The sequence below is a fragment of the Planococcus citri genome, chromosome 1, assembly GCF_950023065.1.
Source record: "Planococcus citri chromosome 1, ihPlaCitr1.1, whole genome shotgun sequence".
NCBI lineage: Eukaryota > Metazoa > Arthropoda > Insecta > Hemiptera > Pseudococcidae > Planococcus > Planococcus citri.
In genome coordinates, this window is record NC_088677.1 from 40,191,956 (window position 1) to 40,214,069 (window position 22,114).

General features: G+C 32.5%; 1 protein-coding gene across 2 annotated transcripts in view; it reads right to left on the reverse strand.

The window, feature by feature from the left end:
- The window catches only part of Rbp6 (RNA-binding protein 6), a 324,961-nt gene extending 303,162 nt beyond the window's left edge, over nt 1–21,799 (reverse strand). Inside the window, exon 1 of one of the 2 annotated variants that reach the window (XM_065344750.1) lies at nt 21,236–21,799. In XM_065344750.1, coding sequence (XP_065200822.1) covers nt 21,236–21,300 — 65 coding nt within the window. In that variant the 5' untranslated portion in view covers nt 21,301–21,799. The remainder of the gene's footprint in view (nt 1–21,235) is intronic. The other variant, XM_065344752.1, reaches the window with a different exon arrangement.
- Between the last annotated feature and the right edge of the window lie 315 nt (nt 21,800–22,114).

Here is a 22,114-nt window from a genome sequence, read left to right on the forward strand (position 1 = left end):
TCATTCAACCACGCTTCATACTACGTAGTACGTAAGTATACGTACAGTACTACACACCATCTGGCATATTCCCTGCTCTGATGCGCTTTGATTTTTCAAATATACCTAATTTCCACTTCTTTTGATCTTATTCCAATTTATCTAGATTATTTCTCAAAAAGTACCATCACGGAGAAACTAATAACGTTCAACTCTTGATTACATGCTCGACGAGGATTCCTCGCAATACTACGTACAATCTTTTGACTTATTTATTTTGACTTTTTATCTAATAAATTGATTTATACTCCACTGTCTAGCTAATTATTTCCGTATTGCGGACATGTTTCGTATGCGAGCTCTAATTTTTCTCTAGGCGAATATCAGTGAAAGCTTCAACGACACTATCCAGGCTTTAAATCGAAAAGTATCGTAAGTACCTACTTGACGAAAGCTCTGAATTATTACGCTCTAGTTCGAATGATTTTCTCTTCTCGTAATAAATAAAAAAATTTCCCACTTACCTGAATTAGATTTTAGAAAATAAAATCAAATAAATTCGAAAATTTTTTCAACGAAAATTTTTCAAAATCTCTCAAGACACTTGTTTTAAACTGACAATGAGAATGAAAAAAATATATATACATACATATATAGCTGTGTGCAATTGACACAGGTAGGTACCTAAAAATGCTAATAAATAGATCTATTGTACTGAGAGACAGCTTTTTTATACTTTATTTCACTTCCCCTTCTACTATTCCGTCAAATCTCTGTGGACTACAAATAAGGCTAAAAACATAATTATAATAAGTACCAGTACCTACCTAACTACCTAATACCTACCTACTTCTTTAAATGAAAACTTTAAAGCAAATTTTCAGGAAAAATCAGCCCTAAAAAAATTATGCACTGCACAGCTGGAAAAATGAGTTCCAACTTCCATTATATGTGACGCGGCCAGCGATACCATACCATATGTCGGAAAACTTTTTTTGAGATAATCGCGTTTTCATGGAAAAAGTCAGAAAATATCAAAAAAAATTTTTTTGTCGATTCATATACTATGAAGCCTATACTTTGGAATGGGTGTACCCACCGATCTCAAACACGTCGTTTTAGTGGTGAAAAACCGGTTTTACAAAAGTGCTTTTCATAAAAAAATGTCAAAAAAAAAAAAAAATATGATGTAAAACCATTAAAAGATGAAGAAAATCAAAAAAAAAAAAAAAAAAATTTTTAAAATGTTACAAAAATAACCCAAACTTTCAAACACGTTTTTCTCAGAATTTTGGTTTTTGAATTTCAAAAAATACGCAACTTTGAAATTTTGAAAATTTGTCAGATTTTAATATTTTGAAAATCTGTTTGCACCATTGAAAAGAGGAAGAAAAACACTACCAGAAACCACAATAAAACGAAAAAAAATTTTGCCGACATATGGTATGGTATCGCTGGCCGCGTCACATATAGTAGTTAGTACATATCGCACCTTCAGAGTAATAAAATGTAAGTTCATCTAAAAATTGGGGTTTGTATGGCCCCCTGCAACCAAAAATAACACTTCGAGTTGGGTACACAACCTTATAGATTTTGTAGAATCGTAAATGGTATAGGTAACTCAAAATTCCAAACAACATCGCAAGTTGTTTGGACTTGAAAGGGTATACCTCAAAAACTGTAAATTTTGCACATACAAAGTGTAAAAAAACAGTTTCGATAGTTTTGAACATTTTTAAGACAGAAATATGTAGTTACAAGAAGTGTATTTTTTATTGGTTTGTACCAAAACAGAAAAATTTGAACATGAAATTTGCACAATACCTGTGTAATTTTTCTGTAATATGCATCGCTTTACCGCTAGATCAATTTTGATGAAAGGGTATTACTCAAAATGTTTTCCAAACATTGAAATACATATTTGTTCTTTAAGAATTCATTTTTCAAAGTATTCTTATGCTAAATGAAGGTACGATATCCAATCTTTAAAACGAGGTGCTAATCATTTCTCACATTCAATTATAAGTTGATGAAAATAATGAATCAAGTTTTTTTTTTTTTTTTTTTTAAAATAAAGAAAATCGCTCTCCTGTAAAATTTCACTTTTTTGAGATGTAACCTTATTACTCCAAAGGTGCGATATGTTTATCGTGAATTAAAGTAAGTACCTATGTACTTGGATGGTAACGATATTCGTACATATTCGTAAGACTTGATTCGGGTCATACTTCATATCTTGTTCACATAGACGAATATTACAGGCTTTACATCAACACAGCCCTTAAATCAATACCTTATTGAATTAATATGCGTGGGGTGTTTCAATTCGATATAATTATAGACATCGTCATCATGAAGCTTTCGAGAGCTACCTACTACATTATAAATCAAAAGAAAAAAAAATGACGTGACGAGGTTTATACGAAGATGTTAAGGAAGAAGGATATCAAACGTATGCTGTTGAAATCTGGAATGGTGTTTTAAATGCTGTTATATTTTTTCAGCTTCGAATGTCAAGTTGAAAAACTTGAAAAAGAGAGTTTCAGTGGAGGAACCATTCAAAATAGAAATTTCCTACGTAAGTATACATTAGTTTGGATCGTGAAAAAAATCGGACGATTTTGACCAAATTCCATGAAGACCTGGATGCATTTTGAAGTAAGTCACTTTGGAAAAATGTTAGCCTCCCAGATGTCCCATAAAGGGAAGATTAGGGCCCTCAAAGAAGGAGAATTTTCGTGGTTTTTGTTACTGATGGAAATTTCACAGCAATGTAAAGAAAAAATAAATATAATACGTAACGTACAAACCTCGAAAAAAATGGGTGAAAAGTTACGTAAACTTATTCTACAAAGTATAGCTTAGGTACTAGGTAGCAGGTCTGGAGTAAGTACGTATCTACGTACAATTGAAATATACTTCTATATATACGAGTAATCGATAAATGCTACAGAAATAATTCCATAGTTAATTTTACTTCCAGTAATTCACGCATACATAAATATAATTAAAATTATTTTTTAGTGACGCCGCTCAACTTTATAATCTAATTAAATTTTAGTACTTTGAAATTGTTTTCTTAGTTATGTCGACAGTAAAACGTTTAAAACGCTTCCTACCGCTTTACGAAGTTTCATCACAATACAACGATGTTCACCGAAAAACATTTTAAAATTTTCATTAAATTCGTACCAGCTAAAGCGCAAATTCATATTTAAAGCACGTTACTTCGGTTGTGCTTCTTTTTAATTGATAAGTATAATTAGAATGATAAACTCGCGCACATTTTTACAATTACGAATTTAAAAGGGGGAAGAAAAAAACAAATGCGCATCATCCCGCAAAATCTCTTTTCAGTCGCTCTTTAATCACGATCGATAAATAATTAATCGTACTTTCGAATAAAATAAACCTATTCGTACAATTATAAATGTCAATTAATTTTAAATTCACTTTATCGTTAATTGCGTCAAACTGGAAAAATTAAATTTTAATGAGACTTCATTAAACATATATTTTCTTGCGATATTTGGCCTGCTTGTCGCGTCACTGTCGTCGGCAGCATGCATTTCATCCACATTTAAAGGATCATTCATTTCGCAAATGGTTGAACACATTTGAGCACAGTCTATACCTACCTACGGCCTAATATTATGCCTTATATATACGATACGCGCACTAATTTATTTAGTTACCTAACATCGAACGTAAACAAGTCGCCAACACTTTTAGCCGACGTTATTTTCGCAAAAAGGTTCAACTGAACCGTCATAACGAAAGGATTTTCTATCTTTTCGCTTCGCACTTTCAACATAATACAGAATTTTTCCTGAGGCAAAATTATTTTTCCACGTTGTTAAAACGGGAATTAAAAATTTTTACGCGCTACATATAATAAACGCAAATATAAAATATAGCCATTTTGCTCTTAAATGCTATAAACACTTTGACGCGTTATTTGATAATCTCGTAAAATTTCACCAGTCCTACACACTTTTACGTCTTCCAATGATTGCATGTGTTCTTCGCCTATGACAACACGCAATTAACGAAAACGAGCAAGATATTGAATTTGGTAGGTACCTAATTTGAAATCGAAAAATATCCATTTTAGACAAATATAAATTCATAGGCTATGCCGACTTTTTAAAACGACCCACGTTGTGCCTATGTGTAGATCAAAAACATCTAATGCTGTCGATTTCGCACATTTTTTTAATTCGTGAGGTAGTATCTAATCTATACTTTCAGTTAAAATGACATAGGTACTTTCGTACTTAAAAAAGGATTGCTGCTATGGCTTCCGCAAATAGACCTCATACGAAGTACGAACGTAACTTTCAAGAAACCCAAAACGGATTCTCAAACCTGGCATATTTTGAATGTGCAGCTTTGAAAACAAGATTTTAGCGTGTATAGACTTTGACCTTTGGCTTGGGATTCCTAAATGTTCTAAGCTAGTTGCATCATCCAATTTCCTCGAATTTGTATAACCATTCAAAAATAATTAGCAAAGCTTGATCGATAGAGCATACGAAACACCCCCTCACCAGCCAAAATATTAGGTCAAATATACAATCCATTATCCGAATTTTGATCAATTTTTAGAAATCAAAGATCTATGCCTGAAAAATACCTAATAAATTAAGCTGGGAAGCTGAAATACATTTATGTACTTTGTAAGTACATCATTTTGAACCCAACTCTCTATCCTGCACTCATCGGTTTCTGTCTTCACGTATCAGATGAAATACAGCGTCAATAAATTGTAATCATCAATAATTTGCTGGAGGCTCCAAAACCGCTCAAAATAGCTGAGAACAGCCTTCAATTGATGGCAAGAATGAATAAGTCCAACACGGGATAACGAATGACCACTTTTCTAGTTTAATTTACTTAATCAGATGAAATTTCTATTTTTTATTTGCCCAAAATGGTATCTTGAAAACATACAAAAATCTCAGACTTTACCCAATGAAATTCATCATAAATCAAAAATCCAAATTTTACTCTATAAAACTACTCCACGCTCATGCTCATTACATCTACATATAGCTACGAGATTATAACCCTTGACGTCCCACAGCATTTCAAAGGATGGATTTGAAAAGTTTTCATGCGAAAAGTTCAACTGGAAAATTAAGATTAAATTTGAGTCGTTACCTAATTTAAAAATTAACAATTCACTTAATTTCCTCGAAACGATTATAATTGTATGTTGATTTCCAAAGAAAAATTTAAATTTATGTAGACGGAAACGAAAGGCGGAGTTGACAGAAATTTCCTATAAAATGTTATCGTTACCTATCTGAAAAGTGAACAGTTTTGCAATTCCCTCCTCCTCAATTTTTCAGGATGCATGAACGAAAAATTTTAACACAGCATTTCATTCCCCTTTTTTTGCAAACTTTTAAAGCACACAAGGAAAAATTTTCACATCACTAATACAAAATTATTAAAATGAAATTGGAATCATGCAGACGCTAGCGATGGTTTTAGATTTCAAAAAAAATTTCATTTTGGAATTGAGATTCAAAGTAGGTAGGTAGGTAGGTAGCCAAAACAATAAACTTTTTTGGAAAATTTTGAGAATGAACAAAATAGCAAGTTGAGAGCAAAGGTACGAAAATTTTGAAAAATGTAAGTAGAATTTTCATTTGAAATATGAAAAAGAAAATGAGATGCACGCATTTTCATTTCAATGAAAAAATTAAGAAGTTATTAAATTTTCAAAATTAAAGTCCAATAATACGAGTATAAATTATAAAAACAGTCAAAAATCTAAATTTATGAATTACCATACAAGTGCAGTAGTCTTCCAAAACGAAAGTACTCAAGTACAAGAGAAAATGTGTTTTCCTGGTCTCCTTTTCTGTTCTCCTCGCGAAAAACATTTTTCAAATTGATCTTTGTAAGGTATAATTTTACACATTTTCAAACCGTGAAGTCCATAAAAAGTGGGTTTAGGACACAATCCGAGACTTTTAATTCATGCCTGCCACGTTATTATAAATCTACACATGTCATGATTTCACTTCTTTCTACTTACAAACTTTCATAGTTTTTCGGGAGATGAAAAAGCTAGATGACATGACCCACCCCAATATTTACTTGACCCAATTTGTTTATTTCTAAGTAGAAGAATGCCAATAAAAATTTGTACCTACTGTTGGGGGGGGAGGCGATATTTCGATTTTATTGATAAATTAGAATTTTGAGCACCTCAAATCAAGTTGAATACATTCAGTACCATACGTAATTTACGTACCCGTATTTTTAGGAAAATTGTAGATAAAATTCGCACAATTTCAATCGATTTTTCAATCAGATTACTCGGTCGATAAGAGACATAAAGCACAGAACTTTCTTACACCGAAATTTATAATATGTACATCAGGTACATATTCTTTCTTACGTAGTAGGTAATATTTAATTGTACATAATATACTCGTGCTTAGTTACTCAACACAAAACTACGAAAATCGTAATCGAATAAACCATACCTATACTTTCATGCATAAACGTTGTTTGATGAACAGCGCCATACTTTTTTGCACTGTAGGTACGTATGTACAAATTTATCGTAATAATAACGTTTCGCGTAAATTATCAAGTACTCGTATGCCCTATACCTACTTGAACTAAATAAATAAATGAGATAATATACTTCAAATATGTACACTTCTTTAAACTAAATACATATTTCCACCTTCGAACAAGCATATACCTACTCATAGGTAAAAAAAAATCGAGTGCGCCATTTCACATTGTACAACAACCTCAATTAAAAATTAAAATACAAATACGCAGGTACTGTGAGTTTAAGAAATGTCTCGATACAATTACACGCGTAATTATGATATTCGTCAAATGTAACGATATTCTGTCTGCCTTCCTCTTCACTTCCTCACGCCACCGTTTCATACGCAATATTGAAATACCACTACGATAACACAGGGCAACAGTAAATCTGTGCCGGAGGGGTAATCAATAATCATAATCAACTTTTAGTCAACTTTTACACCCAAATATACTCAAACATGTATGCGACGTATTAAGCGCATTTGATTTTGTTTTTTGTGGTCAGGATAGGTGTTCAAAGGTATGCAGAAATTACAGTTTTTGAACGTTTTGTACCAGGTTACAAAACAAAAAGTTGAAAAATTGTTGCCCAGTGTAATAATATTTCATTCTTCTTTGTTTTATTTTCTTACACATGCCTCACTAAACGAATCAAAGCCGAAAAAATAACCTTTTTAAGTATAACAGCAAAGAATCTCGAGTGAAAATTTGCAGCATTTCTGAATTAAGTAAATACGCTAAAGTGGAGTAACAATTTTAAAAACAAAACGATAAAAAGCTTCATTCACACACGGTCAGGGGTTTCTACATGGTAATTAATTTCACAAGATAAAAAAATATCCAACGAAAAGAGCAAATTACTCTTGGAAATTTTACCATTTCGAGTTTAAAATTGTTAGATACTTCTCAGGTACTTGTACGAATATAGGTACACATACATACTTAAGGCCAAGGGGTTCCATGGAAAAGGGGCCTTCGTCAATTTTCTTTTGTTTTTCTGATTTTTACAATTCTGAATATATTTAAAATTATTTTTTTTATCAATTCCACCATATTCAGTAATATTGAAGTGTTCTTCCATGACAATAAAACGAATTGGAAAATGTTTGCTTGTAGAAAAAAATTTCAAGTCTATTTGAACTTATAAAAATCAGTTTAAAAAAATTGATCAAGGCCCCTTTTCCATGAAACCCCTCACTTTTTTGTAGAAAAGCGCAGCAAAATTGAAACACAATAATTGGTACCTATGGAAATGTTCATCACTGGCCGATAAATAGGCATTATAGTATTTGTATGCGTTATATCGTTGTAATTGAATTGCTTTTATAAAAAAGAACTGTGTAAGTAACGTATAAATGTTCTCTCTACTTATTCGACTTTTTTGTTTTTCATTTTTTAAATAAATAAAAATCTTTCAAAGGTATTTCTATATTAAATTCTCATGATCATGGATGCCTCAGGAATAAATTTAGAACAAAAGAAAGCACTACTGTGAACTGAAAAGCGGAATAATTTACTGTCGTCGTCGGTGTTTAGGTATATTTTAAAACTGTCAACTAAACAGAAAAGAGGTTTTGAAAAATTGCGTTTTTTCCGACTCGATTGATTTTTTTTCTCTTTTTAAAATAAATTTCACAACCGACTATACAAAAGTATGAAAATTTACGCATAATACTTAGGTACTCGGTTTTCATTGAATTTATAGTTTTCAATGTAATGAATGACTTCGAACGCTTGTTTCTTGTAAAATAAGTACCTAAACCGATATATTGTACTAGTTAATTATGAAATAATGATTTTAACGCTACATATACCTACAGTACATCACGAAAATATGATGGTGATTTTCTTTTTCGCACATTTTATATTTTCACAAAAACTTTTTTCGTGTAAATAAAAACGAATTATTTCCATACAGGCAGGTAGGTTTCATCATCGAAGTAATTAAATACTTGTACAATTAATACACCATGTGCCTCCTTGCATTCATCATATGAATACTTGACGGTAATTTGAATTTTTTCGAATCATTCACCTAAAACGAATTCCATATGACGTGAGTCGGCAAAAGTACACACAAATAAGAAAACATGTGAACCAAGAATCAATGACTCGATTGTAGCCTACAATTAAAATTTCCCTACCTATTCATCTGAGACCTCGGTTAATTTTTATACTGCAATTAATTGTATTCGTAATACATTTTTTTCCTATGAAAGTTTATTGGAGTTAATTCACATCGTAGGTATGCAAATTATAATCCGAATTGAATAGACTGAACAGAATCGTTACTTACCAATTTATATCTGCATAATGCTTACACATTATTTTGCAAAAAATCTAACGATAAAAGTGAACTGTATTAATTTTTTTTTTTTTTTTTTGAACACTGTTGCAATGCTTTTCGAGTAAAATTCTTAAATATGTACTTGAAAACGTAGATATCGAACAATGCATCCGAATTATCATGTAAATTGGCAAGTGAAAAAGGGATTCATAAAATTAAATTCGAATAATCAAGACATAAATAAGAAAAGAGCTAAGCTAAGAAATTAAAACAACCAAAACTAATGAGTGTTTTGACATTCGTAAATTTAAAATTTGAGACTGCTTCCCAAGCTGATGATGTACCTACTAAAAAAAAACAACAATCAAAATTACGCTGATTTCGATTAAATTGGGGTAAAAAGCAGAAATTAGGTTTACACTTCATTTTCAACCTCTCGAATCGATTGGTGGTCCTTCAGTGAATTTTGGGACTTGGAGAGAAAGCTTTCTAAATCCGTTTACATCGAATTCAAATCCAAAATTTTCTACAGTGAACATTTATGAAAATTTAAAATTCAACTTTCTGAATCAATTGATGATGATTTCAAAGCTGCTCCGGAGCCTCCAGTGGATTTCTGAATGTTCCAGTTTTAAAAAATTTGTATGTATTTGTATAACTTTCTTCAAATTGCGTCAACACGAGTACAGGCGAAATCAAAATCGGTAAGTTAAAACTATATAGGCGAGCATTCCTGAGTACAGTTTTACGTTTCATACAAAAAAAAAAAAAAAAAAAAAACGAAAATTTGTAAAGACTTAAATTTGGAAAGCCGCACAAAAGAATAAGAAACAATGCACAGTTCTTTGTTTACCTATTTCAACCACCAAATAGTTACATTCCAGAATAAATTCATAATGAATAATACATAATACTTGAAATTTCGAATTTTCAAAGTTAATGAGGCCATATTTTATCCAGAACTATACATACATGGTTCGCTACATTAATTACACAAATTAGGTAATACACCTACTAAAAAAAAAAAAAAACATAAAAATCGGTTAAAATTTTGCCACGAGAACTAAAGTTATTGTCGTCACCTCGTTATTTAAAAGATTTATTAATTAAAATTTTTTGGGAAAATAAATAATAATAAAATACCACGAAAACAAAACACGTCGAATAACGATTTTAGATGGCCGCAAAACATGGGGAGAAAAACAATGAAACAGGATCATCATTATGATTATATATATCGCAGCTAATTAAATTGTTAACCTCGAACGTATCGTACAGATGCGGATACTTTTTGTCCTCCATTAGAGCTCGTGGAAAAAAATGAATAAAATTTTAAACCACATAAAAACTCATTCTCAACGATGAACCACGTGTTTCGTCGTCAGTGCTTTACTGCATTATAGCAGTAATCGAAGCCACATAAATATCTAACGCGTATAAAATGTACCCTATACGTAGGTAAGGTAGCAGGTACTGTCTATACTACGGGGGCTTGTCGATCAGGGGTTAAGGGTGTGAGGTGGCGAATCACCTGCCAAAAGCTTTTCGAATTGTGAAAACACATACAAGGTGTAAGTTGCAAGTAATATAAAACTCATCAGTTGCACTTACATACAATTCGTAAAAGTGACGAGCATTTATTTTTCATTCTTGCGATTAGAAAACACTGGGAAAAAAGTATTGAAATTCACTAATTCACGAAAGTGTAGTAAAATCTGCGGTCGAATTGTAAATTTATGCCTTTTTCAATTCAGAAATCGGAATTTCGCCCACGTTCCTCAAAAGCGGAGACGAGTAGCTCTAGCTATAGCTACCTACTTCGACAGGCCTTTGCGTATATAATTTTACATCTATAAGTAATAGCTTTCCACTGACACATACCAAAGGTATCATCTGACAAACAATCGCTTCCCGTATCAATTCATCATGATTCACGCAAATGAATCTTCCAACGCGGTCAGCTGTCAATTTTTCATAGTGCGAGTGGAGTGTAAACGAATGTTGGTATAAACCAAGCCCACAAGCGTCGGCGTCGCGTCGTTTGAAGAAAACTTTTTTTCAATAAACACAAAGTATAGGGAAATACCTGTACTTTTTTCCGTCATGTTACTTTACTGGTAACGTTTTCATTAAAATGTCTCCATCTAACGTTAGAAAGCTATATACAACGAAATTAATTTTACTACACGATGTACCTAGTCAGCTACCTACCTACCTAACTAATACGCAGGATAGGTAACTCCTAGTACTTGCAAGGGTATCCATGTAATTCATTTTGCACAAAACGAACGTTGGTACGTTTTAGAAATAGACATTCAACCTGAAATACACCGAACGAGGGAAAAAAAGATTTATAAGGTAATTTTGGTCGGCGAGAAAATGTCAACTTTTTGGACTTTTAATATTTCCACATACTATAACGTTATAAGGCCAATCTTTACCCTAGTGATATTTCAATAATGTTTCGATAACGAACGTTGTTACGTTTTCGTATACTACACGAGGGTCTTATAATAAGGATTAATGTTTTTTTTTCGTATTTATTTATAGCGCATGAAGACTTGGCCGAGAAAGGAAAAAAAATGAATTTCATTAAACCATTTAATATCGTAACATGTGAAACAATTTAGCCTACTTCAAAAAATCTAAGCGTGATTCAATTCAAAAGCAAAGTGAGGGTAATATGAAGGACTAAGGGAAGAAAATATCACAACAGAATGATCAGAAATGCAAGATTACGATCCGATTCAATTTCGATCACATTGTAGAGGAAAGATTGTTTCATTTCTCATAAATAAAAAAATCGCATTTCGAAAATCAAAAGCAACTTATTGCTTGAAAATTTATTTCTAAGAAAAAAGAAATGAATCGTGTCACATCCTAATATGTATTAGGAGAATTACTATAGAATTAGAACTACTAATCGTTAAAACCTCTCGAACAGAGAGACAGAGACGTATTCGAAGAGGGAAAAAAAGGAGAAAGAAGAAAGAGAAAAAGATTGCGTTTCTGCGCTTTGTCCCTTCCAATCATGGAGAGACAAAGAACCAACCATCGCCTTGGAAATACAGTCGACATCACGCTTTAACACCTAAAGATGATCGTACTTTTAGTATTTTATAATGAACAAAGATCATTTTTGATCAATCATGATCGCGATCAAAAAAGAGAATGTTTTCTGAGGTATGACGTCACGCGGATGCAATTCTAAACCAATCATTGTCATGAATATATGTAATAATTGTACCAAAATAACATTGCAGATCAAATAATCACAACGTGATCGCAATCTGTTCATTCGATCGGAACGAAAGATCGCGATCAAATCCGCGATCGTTACATCCCTGAGAATGCCAAAAATGGGTAGCGCAGATCGTACTCAAAACAATTGACAGAGTAAAATGAATTATCATAAAAATTCCTAGATGCGACGAGTCAACCCTCCTCTCCTTATTTCTAAAACATCAAAACGCAAATTTTTTCAGTTGATTAGTCTTCAACTCGCCTGCTGTCAACTGTGATTAAAAATCAGTTTCAGCGAAGCTGGAGAAACAATTTTTCATATTACGTGTACGTGACGGTAAAATGATGGAATGTATGATACTTGTACGTCTATGTAGGTAAGGTACACAATTGCAAGTTAATAAAAACTCGTATATAACCAATACATACAATACGTATACCCAGGTAGTCTTGAATTTAAATACCCACACACACGTACCAAAGGGGATGGAAAACTGGAAAAGTCACGTTGCAAGTAAAAGTAAAAGTACAAAAATAAAATAAAATAAAAATCTGTTGAACAGGTAATTCGCTGTTTGTACTCAATGTAAAACTTCACGTACCTACAACAATTTCAAAATAAATTAGTTTCATTCTGGTTGACTAAATTTTCACGTCGTTCCGATAGCGAAACAGAAATACGAAAGAAAACTTTGCATAAGGATACTCGACGCGGAAACGAAAGAATATAAAGTTAAGCAGCCGATGGAATTTTAAACCGGGATGAGATGAATGCAGAAGAGACGATAAGGATTGAACGTAATAAGCCGATTTTCAAACGACAGTAGCAAAGAAGAGAGAAAAGCGCAAATAAAAAGCAACATGACTTATGTCTTCTCAAACCGTACGCGTTGCGGTAAAATCTATCTCCCTGATTTTAAACGCATATTACGCCAAATCTTCGTACCTACATTTCGCTACACGTATATTTCTTACATGACGAATGACGAAAAAGTAGAAATAAAAATCGATAAAGTGTTCATCGTCGCATTATGCTCGGATAAATAAAGTTACAAGTTTTGAAATTTTATCTAAAAAAAAAAAACTTCCAATTTGAATAGTTTTTTCTATTCAACGTAGACAACCAGCTCTGTTTGGATTTATAATTTTTAAAAAATTCTTTAAAAAATAATATTAGCAACTTTGGACTTTATACAGGTAATTTTTCCGTAGAGGAAAATGGTTACGATCACACTCGTCTCTGAAAGAATGCAAACAGATAAGTACTTAGTCTACTATTATGTATGTAAATGTATGGATGATTAAAATAAACTCATATTCCTCTAAACCTCTATACGGGGCTAAATTCGCATTAAAGGCAGCGAACTTTTCGAATAGAAAAAAAAATTCTAAGGCACAGACTCACAACCACCTTTTTGGGCTTCCTCAGAATTATGTAGGTAATATTAGATTTTGCCAGATTCGGAATCTACAGCAACGAAAACCTAACAATCGATACCTTACTATAAGTTACTAGTAGCAACTTAAATTGAAAATTTTCCCCTCTTCTGGTCCCAACTCTATTCCTATCAAAAAATAGATGACAGATTTGAAATCTACAGCATTGAAAATGTATGTCTCACGTAAATTTGTGCAGCCAAATCTGAGGACGCTCGCGGCTGAATGAATTTCATTTCTCTGTACAACATTGCAAACACGCATAGTGAAACTAATAACTGTACTAACAATTTGTTAGAATTGTAAAAATACTAGATTTCATTACATTCGATAGAAAGATTACAAATAAATAGACACCTAGGAAGTATTGGGTAGGTAAGCACAGATTCCACTTATGTAAGTACATAATGTTCTCGAACATACCTATACCATGCCAATATAATATAAGAATATAAATACTCAAAATCGATATGATTTCGAAACGATTAGGCAGATAGGTAGGGGGATAGGAACAGCACCATTATATTCACAAAAGAATTATTAATATATTTAAAAAATCAATCGTTCATTATATTGCCCGAAGGGACTAATTTAATAAAGTTTCAATTATTGTATTCCGATTTGAATAGAAAGAAAAAAAAATTGCGGATGGGCGGCTTCCTAACAAATTGAATCAACTCGATTTTGCCAAATGGACAGTAATTATCAGTCAATGCATTAAAATATCACGTTTTGTACGACATCCAGGGTAACTAGGTTATATAGGTTGCAAATACGTTTTAAATTCTAGTAGGTATATTAAATCCGTCAATTACACATTTCATGCTGCCAACCAACGTTAAAGGGCGACTTCAATATTTACCTACGTTTCTCTTCGATTAATTCATCCCGACTGCTTTTCTCTCTAATATAATTACGTTCATTAATGCCTTTGAACTTTCAAAGAAAATAGCACGAAATTCATATGAAATAAAAACACCTCAATAGAGGTTATTCGGCCAAAATAAAAACCAAGTAGGTAAATAGCAACATTCGAAAGCATGAAACAAAAAATGAAATAATATCCTGAAGACACAATATATCCGAGCATTGGAGTTTTTGAAAATGTCTTCTAATAGCTTTTTTCTGATCCAATTTCAGATTTTATGAAAAACACTACCACATTAATAAAAATACTTACCTCCAAATTGACTGAAGGTAAAAAGAGCGTGAAAATCCAAGAAATACAAATATATCGCTTTTCTGTTTTCAAATCACAATAAATGAAAAATGTTAACCTCGAGGTCCATTTGAAAATTGGGAAAGTAGAAGTATGTATTAGAATCTGAACAAGTGAACCATCAATTTGTTTGTTATTTTATTTTGAAAAAAACGAAGTAGGTAGATAGCAATAACTGCCTACGATTAAAAATACTTTTTTTTTTTTAAATCGTAGGCATGAAAGGTTTATACAAGCGGTTCCAAAGCCTTTTGCTTGCCTTCAATTTTCATCGACAACTTTCAATGATAGTATCATCAGTTTTTAGCATCAGCTCAGCTTCTTCAAAACGAGAGGTAGGCAAAAAGAGCATACAATTTTTTATACGTCGTTGCACAGACTTACTTGCAGTGCAGCCAAGAGCCAATGTGGGCCCGGGGCGAAAAATGAAAGTGTGAAAATTGATTAACCTCTCTCCTCCACCAGCATGCATGTACGTAGTTTTTCAAAAACTGAGCTCAAAAATGAGTTTTTTACAAAACAGAATTTTTCCACAAAGTTTTATTTATAAAAAAAGCCCCTCCTTCACCTCAATAAAAAATTGATAATTTCGTTTTCTTAAAAAAGTGTATTGGATAAATTTCTTCTAAAAAAGTTTTTTCAAAAAGTAGTTTTCTCAAAAAAGGGAATTTCCTTAAAAACTTCATTTCCAAAAGTTTAGACCATAGAACAAAGAGAGAAGATTTTTCTTTTGTGGAAATAAAGTTCTTTTCGTAAAAGTTTTTTTCATTAAACTGTTTTTAAAAGCAAAATGAAGTTTCCATTTTCCCTTTAAAAATGAAGTTTTCAGGTTTTCTTCAAAAATTAAGATAGTGTGGATTTTCTGGTCAAAATGAACTTTGCATTTTCTTTCCAAAAATAAATTTTGGATTCTCTCTAATATATGAAGTTTCCATTTTCAATTCAAACATAATCGATTACATAGTCTCTATCTCTTCTAAAAATGAAATTCACACAAACTTTAAAAAAAAAAAAAACGGGTCCGAGACAAATTGTCCCACTTGTCCCCCTCCCTCGTCGGTGGCACTGCTTACTTGAGACCACTTTGGACGAAAACAACTCGGTAAAACATCAGATGAATTCGCAATTTGTTTAAACTTCAAAATTTTGACTCATCGATTCGCAGTTCGATTCATTTTATTCGAATTTGAAACAAGATTGATTCATCAGGAAATAATGGAAATTTCAAATTCATCCGTAAAATCTTGAAAGAGTCATTGCATCTCAGTATCGATGTCTATTGAATTTGCTTTTCTTCAACAATTAAAATACCTATTACCTATTGTGCTAACAAAAATTTGAAAACAATTCTAAAATGACAAATTATGCAAAAATAGACGAGATTTTAGCCTGAAATAGGTGCAGTAGAAAATGGCAGGGATTTACTTCTCATCAACCTCATCTACCTGATGTTATTTTATTTTTTCAACTTGAAAAATACTGTGATGTAATAAGTACGTTATTATGTCATATACTTTGAATAATTATAGATCGTTTGGTAAGTTACGAATTGCTTTTTCCTCAGGTATCGATTATGGTACGTCTACGTAGGTAGTTAAACAACGAAAGTTATCAGGCAGGTACCTACTTAAATTCCAACTTCATCGCAATGATAATAATCGGTCGACCATAATTTGACTTTTCTTTTGCGAATATCCTCATCAACATTTTCACATCATCTTATTAATGTGGAATATCACGCCATTACTTTTATCCCAATTTGCATACAAAATAATCTACATCGTCAAGTTTAACACTTCATAACTTCTAATTTTACAGTTTATCAAGTGACTTCTCTTAAAACTTTCAATGTTTCTAACCTCAAAGGTTTTTTTCTGCTTGCTAAAGAACATGATTACAAGGCACAATTCAAGCAACTTAAATTTCATGATGAAAAATTACGGTACCCTAGGTAAGTACCAGTGCCTGATTAATTACGAGCTCTCCTTTGTTTTCTCGCCATTTCAAAGTAATTTTTACCCAAATAGAGCAAATCATCATGGAATAGAGTACCTGTATGTTTATTTCCACGAATCATTCAATAAACAACGAGAGAAATAAGATATTTCACAGTTTGCCTCTTACTCTTTTCACGAAAAAATGAAATTGAAAAACCACAGGCAACTAGGTAGTACTTATGGTATGCACATAGATTTTGTGAACTTAGATTGCATAACTAGACCTACTCACTCAACTTTCAAACTTCGTCGAAAAATTATCATGAATCATGACGAATTCCAAATTGCAATGGTGAGTAAGAGCATTATCTTCAAAACGTGTAGATAATAATTATATTCATTTCTTCAATCGCTGGGACAGTTTGTTGAACAAATTAAATAGGTATTTTAATTTCATTAAGACACCCTTTGACAGAATCGTTTTATTATAATTCTTTTAAATAAGGCGTGTTACACTCTCATGTTGACATATTATTCGAATTATTCCGCATCGTAGCAAACGTCTAAATATAGATTACATTTAATTTTCAATTTCTTCTTTCTCACTACCACCATTACACGACAATTCGTGGATCCTGGAGTATTTTTCGTGATTTCTTTTTTTTTCTTTTGAAATTTAAAGCATTTACCTACCAAAATTGAATTCAAACTAATTTTAAACTGATTCGGGATCCTTCATAAAAATTACATTCATGCTAAAAATTCCAAACACACAAAAAATCTTCAGAAAAAATAAGAACTTTCGGTCAAAGTTATGGGTTTTGATTTCACAATTTTCCATTTCAGTTACAGGTTATTAGATAAAATGTTTTCCCCAAAAATTTTTGGGTCAATTTCAGTTACAGTTGAGGTTAAAAATTCCGGTTCGCATTGCTGATGCAGTGATGCATACACTAACACCTCAAGTGTCTCTTTTTACACACACACACAGCTATGTGTAAACACTTACCAAACGCATGCGTTCATGCCAGTGTTGTCAGTTTAAAACAGTCCTGTGTGTTTAAAACGTTTAAAACATTGTTTTAAACGTCGAGAAAAAAACAGACAGTGTTTAAAACAAAATTCTGTTTAAAATGGTTTTTTTTGTTTTTAACAAGTTTTTTTTTCAACTCCAATTTCCTAAAAAAAACACGTTTTTTTTTTCAATTTCTCGTTGAAAAAGTAGTGAAATTGAAGGAACTGAATTTTTAAATTTTCATTCTTGTTCCTAAATTTTTTTTAAAGGCAAATTTTGTGTTTTGATTTCAATTTTTTAATATTTTTCAAGCCTTATAGCTATTTTATGACGTCGCATCTTAAAAGTTGATGACTGGATAACGTATATTTTAAAAACTGAATTTAAAAAAAAAAATGAATTTGTGTTAAAAACGTGTTTAAAACACATTTTAAACATGTTTTAAACACGTTTAAAACTCATGAGAATCCAGCAGTTTAAAACCCCGTTTTAAACAAAAAAAACCGTTTGTTTTGTCTTTTTTAAAAAAACCCGATTTTTTTCCAACACTAGTCCATGCCCCTTCGCATTTTTCACAGGTAGGTATACATACACTTTATTTTGAAAACATAAGGTACACTACACCCACTCAGGAAAAATTAAATTATGAGGAACATTCTATCAAAATGGAAAAACATCTTTTCGTCATTTCGTCCATTTCTTTCTTTTTTTAAATTAAAAAAGAAACTGCAGGGCAAAATAGATAATTAATCATGGGATAAAATGGACAATTGCATTTAATGAGTATTCAAACAAGTTTTTCTTACATAAGTACGTAAGAAAAACTTGATGAATCAATCTTTTGGTCTTAAGATATCTGATTTCTTACAATTATGAAGTCACATCATTTCAAGTCTTCAACTACACTCACACTCGCACCGGACATACTTACTTTCATTTATTCTCACTCTTCTTTATTCTCACTCTTCTCTAACGAATTCTATGTACTTAAAAAAAAAAGTCTACAAAAGTTCAGTAGTAACCATCGACATTTTGTACCTACATGAGAAGCTCATTGCAAAAATAGCTCTTGTCAATAATGAAAATAAAAAGCAAGCAAGACAAAAAACCACTAAAAAGTCCTGATGAATTGGTATACTGTGTTCGAAGTGATTTTTTCATCAACTTGAGTAGTTCCTGTTACCCTCAGAAAAACTTTCGGAGGGCTATAATCCTGATGCATCCATACAATGCAGTGGAGAAAAACACCTCCCCAATGGCTATTGTTGTAATGAAATCGTCACATATTTAGGTACGTATAGGTAGTTGGACTGTTGGATTTAAGTGAGAAAATTATTTTGAGGCAGGACTGTTCCGTGGCTGTGATCGATAGCGCATGCGCATTATAACCAGCGAGCTGTTTGTAATCACTGATTGTTGTGGTACGCATGTAGGTAAGAACTGCGCACGCGCCAGTGCGCCACCGACCACATCCTAGGTAAACTGTGACGTCAGTGTGCTTCAAAAAACGAATTTACTCTGCTCGGTCAATAAAAATGTCGATTTCACTGTCTCAGAACAGGAACAGGACAATGGTAAGCCTAAGACCGGTTTCTAAATGTATTTACTTTTTTTTCAAATTTTCAAACGGATCATAGCATAATCATGAATATGTATTATGATAAGAAAATTACATTACTCTTATCGAGTAATATTTCTTTCGAACTTGAAATAAATTAAGGTACCCGAATCTACGATATGCAATCAATGATGTGAAAGAGAAAAGATCAAAATCGATCAAATTTATTCAAACAAATGAAAAGAATCAAAAGTCTCCAAGCAAGAATTCTTTCGTGAATCCTAAATTCCGATTCGCATGGTCTTTCATACCTACTTCATAGTTCATACAATATAGGAAAGGTACCGCGCGAATTTGGAAAAAAAATTATAAAACCAGCCTGATTTGAGAAAAGATGCAATTTTTCTTTGTTTGATTTAATTTTACGAAGCCAGAAAAATATCACGCAATAAAACGAGCTTACATTATGTTTAAATAAAACGTTCTAGTCGATGACTTTTTTATGGATAGGTTGACGAATTCGTTAGATAAACTGTAAGTAGATAAAGAACTCGTATTCGAGATAAGAGAGAGAAAATGTTAACGTATAAAAATATCCTTTAATCTGAAAGTTTCTTTTTTCTTTCAACTAGGTGACTCGAAGAAAAAAACGAAGGAGAACTTAATAATCCCAATGTCAACCTTTTTTTAAGCTAATGTGTCACTAAAAAAGCAAGTTTTTGTCCCTTTTCAAATTAGACACTGCTCAAAAGCTTCACAATAGGCATAGACTAGTTTTAATTCATATAAAATCAGTCAACTCGAAAAGTATTATACATTTATACCTACCTACGAAGAATATAATTATATAATTTTACCTAACGAAGAACAAATTTTCCGTCAATTAGGTAAGTTCATTAATACTTTGACTGGAATGATTCAACCATTTAACGTGGATATAAAATACGAGATTTTGAAGTTTTTTTTTTCGTTTTTCAATACGAAAGTATTCGGAAAAAAGTTACCAGGGATTAGAGCGATCCGATAAAAAAAATAATAATGAAAAAGTTGGTTCAATTTGGAGGAAAATTTTCTCGCGTTTTTCAATTTAAATACATTCCATAAAATGGTAAAGGGGGAGCAAAATCAAAGCTGCAAAGGGATGTTTTAACGATGCAAGACTACCTGTATTACGTACTATGGGGTGAAAAAAAAATTTGAAAGAACAGAGTAAGTTTTTGAACGATAAAACACACCAAAAGCTGGAACATTTATCTGTTCGGTTGTCTCCGCGAATGTTGATTAGTTACTGTAGTAAATGTGGGTAGGATGGAATACAAGCCGCCGAGCCGAGTTTATTTCGAAATTTTATTTAATTGCTGTAACATTTGAACGAAATGCCGACAAATAGCGTACAATAGAATAATTAAAATAAAGCCACACTTTTCATCGATTCGTTTACCAGTGACACGATCGTACATGCTTAAAAATTACAATACACGCGTGCACGGATCGATGGGCCGCTGTTTTGAACCGCTGACTGTTTCTTTTACAAATTACTCGTGCAAACGTAGGTTTAGGTTTAGGTATTTTCGAGTAAATTACGCCGAAATTTTTATCATCTTTATAACTCGGTATCATCGAGAGGATTACGTAGCTATTTGCGCCACAAAAAACACGCGCTAATCGATTAAATTACCGAATGTAACTAACGAAGAATTTGTAATTTCTTCGCCGAGTCTCAGACTTGAATTCAGCTTTGGCGCGATATCGATAAACTCCTCACAAAACGTTTGGATATTATTTTTAAATGCTCTCGAAGGTGTGAAAATGTAATATTGATGCAAATAAATTTAGGATTACGAGTACGGTTTTAACCACTCGCACGTTAGAATTAGCTGTATTGAGTAAGTGAGTATTTAAAAGCCATAGAACCGAACACGAAAGTTGAGTCTAAATATGTAGTAGAAATATCATAACTAAAAGAATATTCATTTACCCTGGATCATTGGGTACTTCGGAAGGAGCTCCTCGAATACCATTTTGATGATGATGATGATCCATCTTCAAATGAATGAACAGAAATTCGCCTTTTCCGCGAAACCACTTCCGGAATATTCGAACCGAACTGATACACACAACAAATTGCACACAACAAACCAGAAACCAACTATCAAAACATCAGTGAAATTACGATGGATGAATTATTTTTTCTAAATTTTAAATACTTATTCCGGCGGATAAAAAATTGAAAAAAAAATGAAAATATCATAAAAAATAATGTATAACAAGTTCGCGAACTCGCGAAAAAAACCAATGAGAATTACAAGTGAAAAAACTACGGCACTAATATGTATGTCTAAACGCTACGACGCCTAAAGACCGACTAGTCGGCCGGTTCAAAACTCCAACTGGCGTCGTTATCTGTGTAGTGCCAAATAAACTGAAATCGGGAACAATGTCGAACGAGCGTAAAGATAAAACGCTTTCCAGAAAAACCCCGAACGTATACCGTACCACCAGGACTGTTCGACAAAAAAGTAAAGCAGGAACAGCTGCTCTCCTGAAGCATCTCTTCCATACCCTTTCAGCCCACTCAATTCCTGATTCTTTTAAGGAAATGCACGCCTTTCTTGCCATTGCCACCAAAAAACACATGCGCCGGTATTCCTTCGCGTCCGTCGTTGGAAAAATTACTCGCGTTATCTGTCGCCGAGCTTTTGTATCAACGTTAGTGCTCTTCCTTGAATGGATGCCCCACAGAAGCCGCATAAATACCACATTATGCACTTCGCAGATAGAAAACAGTTAGTATGTATAATGTACCTCTACCTATCTCGGATTTCGACAAAAATTAATTTCTAAATTGTTTACGTAT